The 5,932-nt window shown below is 42.5% G+C and overlaps 1 protein-coding gene across 1 annotated transcript in view; it reads left to right on the plus strand.

Moving 5' to 3' along the window:
* Window positions 1-1,999, plus strand: part of LOC100745013 (5'-3' exoribonuclease 2 homolog) — a 31,144-nt gene extending 29,145 nt beyond the window's left edge. The window contains exons 16-17 of the mRNA XM_003489152.4: window positions 485-705; window positions 959-1,999. Coding sequence (XP_003489200.1) covers window positions 485-705; window positions 959-1,036 — 299 coding nt within the window. The 3' untranslated portion in view covers window positions 1,037-1,999. The remainder of the gene's footprint in view (window positions 1-484; window positions 706-958) is intronic.
* The last annotated feature ends 3,933 nt before the right edge of the window (window positions 2,000-5,932 follow it).

A 5,932-nucleotide genomic window follows, 5' to 3' on the forward strand; every position in this document is an offset into this window, starting at 1 on the left:
GGCACGCGCCTACACCCGGCGCATTGCCCTTTCGAAAATCCGTTATTAGCATCGAGCCTCCATTATGACGTTTCGTGATGCTGACGAATACTTAGCCCTCGCCGTTCTGTTCTTGCCTTCCGTGTTAGCCGTGGCTATGCACGCGCGTTTACATATTATTCGAGGGAACATGGGACACGCGCCGCCACGCTCCGGACCCTTTCACCTACGCGACTATCGTGCCTCTGTCAGCAGCGTACGTTTCCTCTTTTGTTTTCCGTGTCGACGATAGACGAAGATGCTCGATACGGATTTATTTGTATGGTTACGCTTTCCTGTTGACGCACAGGTTCATCGACTGGAGCAATCAGTAGTTTTGAAGTTGTTCGATGTCCATTTTGTAGAAATTCTGTACGTTTCGACCTGGAACGAGAAGTGTCTGCCTTTTAATTCACTGTCTATTATATTCCAAAACTAACTACTTGTTATTTGATTCACCGTTCAGGTTACCGGAGTACAGACTATCAAGGAAGATACCAGAATGCAGGATCCAGCCAGTTTCCAATGATGCCTGGTCCATGGGCGAGGGGTTACGGCACGCCCCATAATTATCAGCAGTATTCGGAGTACCAGCAAAGAAATAATTACAGCGGCCAACAGTACGGGCGAAACAATTACCACAATCCACAGTACAACAGTTATGGGTCGCAGTACAATCAGCAACGGGTAAGATTTTAATATTTCAATGTTAATGGTTATCCCTGAAAACGATGGAGCGATCGATTAATGAATCTAGAAACATTTCGTTGTTCGAAAATGGATCTTTCTTCGTAAATATTCGAATTAAATGAATTTCATTTCGATTAAAAGGTTCGTAAGAAATTAAGTAGCAGAGATTGAAGAATACGCCCATCACGATTTAACAGGATGATGCAGAGGTACGATCAACGACTAATCACGCTTTTTTATGATGTTCTAGAATTATTCTTTTAACTACCAAGGGAATAGTGGAGGAAGTGGGGCAAACAGGGGAGGAGGCTGGGGACGATCGACGTAAACTTTTACTTTGTTCACTTACGATCGATTAACGTCATCACAGATTTGTAATTTAGGTTTATAAGAAATTCACGTTTCGTTGTAATCGTTTAGAATCGTGGAGATATGCTTAAGGCCAGGAATTTATTTCATCGTGGACATGCGATTGCGTTGCTCCTTCTTTACTAGATATCGATAAATTTAGGTATATATGATGATATAATGAATATGTAGTACGTTGACTTCATTCCAGAATTCGTTTCTATATAAAAATTTACGGAAGTTGCGATTAACGCAGGGTATTGTCACCTACATAGCATTTATACGATTAATATAATTTCTTTTTAATTGCAAGGTATATAGCGAACGCATAATATAATCTGTGATGACGATTATTATTTACGATTTAGAGACGTAAAAACGTGTCAACTGTAATTTCACGCGAACTCCAGCGTAAACACAAGAAGAAAAGAAAAAAAAAAATGTCTAATAAATTAAATAATCGCTAAAGATTGCGCTTCGACTGCGTAACTTTTATTAGAAGTAGAAGGAGCAATCTGTAAGCGAGCACAATTTGTTAACAGAAATTTCATTGTACAATCAAAACTCGAGTAATCATATTATGTCGAAACAAAGTTCGTGCGATTGTTGATAATCAGCGCAATTTAGTCCTTTTTTGTTACGAAAAAGTTCATTCAGATACGCCGGTGAATGAATCAACAAGGATTTTAACGTAAATTTCAATAGAGATCGTTCATCGTTGTCGGTACAAGGACCGAGTTACATATTTTTTGAATCACAGTAGTATTTATATGTAATCATTGATTATAATACAAAATATTTGATGAAACAGCTGAAACTGTTCGTTCATTTTCTTTAGATCTCGTCCTAACCGAAACACCGAGATTATTTTGACAAACAAAGAGATAATAATATCGAAGAAATTGAGAATTATTTTTACACGGGATAGTATTGTGACGAATAACTCTGTTTTGAAAAATTGTATCGTATCTATTTGATAGATTTCTTCTTTTTCTTTACACCACAGCTTGCACAGATTGCACCGCGTACTCGTCGTTCGTACATATCGTTGGTATACAACTAAGCGAAGAAACTACGTAAAACCTTCTCATTATGATATCATGCACATCACATGTAGTGACTTTTATATTGTATTTACTCGAAGAAAAGAAATATATATGATTTAGTGTTAGCTAAATATCTTCTTTGTTGAATTTTCCGATACGATTGCATGTCCAGAAATCCTTTCGACCAGTCCTTTCTAAAACGGAAAATTCAGTTATTATCATCAGAAGACTTGTAAGATGTTGGTTTTGATGCGAAAAATGAAAAACATTTTGGCATGCTGAAAGGCGTAATCGTGACGAATGGGGTGATGTGATATCACGGTTGAAACCAGGCGGTCCGGGTACATCTGGTACCGGTCTACCAGAGCGGGCGAGCATTGAACCAGCGAGCGCCACTCGAGAAAACAATAGCGAGCAACGTTCTTGTTCTCTCCACCTTTCTCTCTCACTCTCACTGGCTCTCTATCGTCACCCTGAAATCTGGAACCCATGTTGTAGAACCGTTTCATCGGAACCGGAGACGGTCGATCTCTTTAGTCGGGCAAATTTTACAAATCAATATGATCTTGGCCGATGCCAAGATGTTAAAGGTAACGTCTATGTCTATTTATATTATAATATAAGAAAGACAAAGTTTTATCCTAACCTTTTTGGTGGTAAATAGTCGCTTTAAAATAAACGTGACAGTTCTAAGAAAATATTTGTACGACGTGCATATATCGGAGAACTTGCCATAAACATTACAATGGGCAGAGTATTGTGTTCTGCATAGACTATTTAATTTGCAGTGCCCGCATAAAATCCTCCGATCGTTCAGCGATCCAAGCCGACACTTCCGATAACCCGCATGAGTAAGAGTAAACAACCCTTTCGGCCCCAGCTTCTCACATTGTTTCATTGCTCCTATAATCCCTTCATCCACTTCCCTATCCGACATAGTTATAACTTTCTATGCAGACTTTACTAGCAATAATTATTCCTAACTTACCTTTCTTAACGTCTAATTAGAACTTTGCGAGTAGAGACTATTTTCAATAGCAAGCTCAACTATTCTTTCAGCAAGAATTCTAGTTTCTTTCAAACCTACAAAAGTCACTTGCATCGATGTTCCTCCACAGAATATAGTGTTCCTCTTTGAGGAATTTTGCGGAGGATGTATCGCAAGCTCGGTTATTGCGTCTGCACACGATTATGGATGATCGAGCCACGTCGTGCGTGCCGCGCATACTCCTCCATTCCGAAGTACTCCTTTCTGTGAAGCATGCGGCGTTATCTCGGCTTCCTTGTTGTCCCTTTGATGAAATAAAGCACTATCCGCGGCGAGATCTACCCTACGTTAGTAGTTGCGGTTCCCGGTTTCTCTCTCTTCCTCTCTCCGCATATGTACACATCGCATATGTGAGGCGAGGGCACAATTCTCGAGTTCTCTCGACGGTGCAGGACACAATGCGGCCCTTACATCTTCATCGAGTACGAGTCGTCGCTTGCATGTAATGCGTTCACTCTACACTTTCCATACGGATGTACGAGTCTCCAAGTATTTCCTACTACCTCGATTCGGATTCGCTCGGACAACACTCGTGCCGCCTTTTCTTTCGATGCCGTGCCAATGCCAAAGAAAAGCATAATTTAATTTTAGCATATCCTCGGCGGTTTATTTAAGATGCTCGCTTTACCAATTCTTTGTTTTTTACACGGACCTGAAATTCCAAGGCATATTCTCATAAAGTAGAAAAACACAAAAGTCGGCGAAAAACGAAATTTGAATATCAGCCAATCGTTCAAAATTTAATATCCTTTTCTGCGATCTCCGAATTCGTCTCGGGGATTCTCCAAAATGTATCGTTTCTTCCAAACCATTTTCCATTCTCTCTCTCTCTCTCTCTTTCTCGTTTTTTTATGTAGCACCGGAGAAGTACAATGTTTTTACAAAATACCAAGCGTCGTTCTCTCTGGTAAAGCCGATGTAAAACGCGTTTGTGTCGGCGGGCGTAGATTCCAATGCACTCGTGCGATCTATGCGGCTGAGAAAAAGAGAAAACATAAAAACAACGACAAAAAATGAAGGAGGAAAAGAGACAGAGAGAAAGGATCCAGGCGAAAGAGAGAAAGAAAAGGGCGAAAACAAAGAAAGAAGAAACTTTGGTGCACATAACTGGAGGCAGTCCGTTGGGTGGTTGAATCGTGGAGTGGAAGGCAGTGAGAGCCCTTGTACGCCCATGGAGAAGAAGGTCCAGGTGCGCCCTCGCCTCACACGACTCTGCTTCACGGCACATCCGAGTTCTCTTCTCCCTTCGTTCTCTCTCCCTTCCTCGGTTTTTTTCTTTCCCTTTTTCTTCTCTATGCTTCTTCTCCTCTCGATTCTTCCTCCTTTCTTTCCCCTGGTAGCCAGCATTCTCTTACGCACTCTCCCGCCACGGTGTACGCCACGCATTGCTCTCGGGCAACATAAAAACGCAGCAATCCGTGTTAATGTACGTGACATACGTTGGACGCTCTGTCGATGTGTACGTGCAATCGAGCGCGCGCGCATTTCTGTATATTCGTACATGGGTGCAGGCACCTAAAGGTAAAGAATAGGGACTGAAGTACCGGCGTGCAAAATGGATGGCGGATGTAAATGCCAAGTAGCCAAGTATACGCCACTCTCTTTCCCGTTTCGTTCTTCTCTCTCATCTCGCTTGGTTTCGCGTGATTTGCCCTACCCTGTCCTTTTCCCGTTTGCACGTACCGTGCACCTATATATGTATCGTTCTCCTTCTCGTTTCGTACCAACTATGCCGCCTGCATTTGATAAGTACGCATTGGCCGAGTGTGTACGGTCGCTTGTGCGGCGCGAAACCACGCGGAAAGATCAAGCAGCTGCGAATAAATTTTTGTGTATGCTCTGGAGTCTCTCGTCTACGAACGAACGGAAGTTAATCGAGAAGGATTAAAAATCGTGCATTAACCTACCGATTTTCTTCTTATCCATGGGATATGTACTTCATGTGGATGCACGTCAAAGAGCCATCTCTGATTTGACGCAGGAAATAAGAGAATATCGATGTACCTATTGCGATAGTCGAGTCTCGAGATGTCGTTCGATCGATGATGTGAGATTTATCTTTAATTAACGGCTACCAGTCGTGGGGCGTAGATTATCTTGAAATTCGTCGACGATGAGAATTGCGCGAGGTAACACGATCTTGCTTGGAAGGAACCGTGGGTGGTCGGTTTTCGTGACGGATCGCAGGAAGGTGAGCTCTTTGCTTGACGTGCACCTCGTTACCGCGTCGGTGGAGACGGGCTCAGACACCGGGATGACGCAGCACCGGCTCCTGGTTACCTCTAGTCCATTGTTCTCCCCGCATTTCTTCTCAGCTCGTGCTCAAGTGCTCGATCGCTACCCTACCTCGAGGCCCGGATCCCTCGGCGTGATTTTAGCCCTGTGTCCGCGTACATCCTTCGTGAATTCGTGTCTAAACGAAATTGTAATCTCACTTGGTACACGTTGATAAAAATATCGTCGTTGCTTCGACGGAGTTCAGCCATTAGTATTCGAGAGTTCGTTTAAATTCTATCTTTATTCTTCGCGAAGAAAGCTTAATTGATCTAGGAATAATTTGATCGATAAGATACAAATCTAGTGACTTATAGGAAAATATAGATTTGGATATCTTACATTGCAAAAAGCGTCGATTACGTAGTCTTTGGTAATTACGAACACGAACACCCAACGGTTAAGAAACGTTTGAACGTAAGACGAAGGGATTCTGTAGTAGAGTGAGCAGTCGGACAGGAAAAGGGAGGAAGGTGACGAGATGCGACCCCCCGCGAGGTTTCCCGCG

This window comes from Bombus impatiens, unplaced genomic scaffold, assembly GCF_000188095.3.
Source record: "Bombus impatiens unplaced genomic scaffold, BIMP_2.2 scf_0318, whole genome shotgun sequence".
Taxonomy (NCBI): Eukaryota; Metazoa; Arthropoda; class Insecta; order Hymenoptera; family Apidae; genus Bombus; species Bombus impatiens.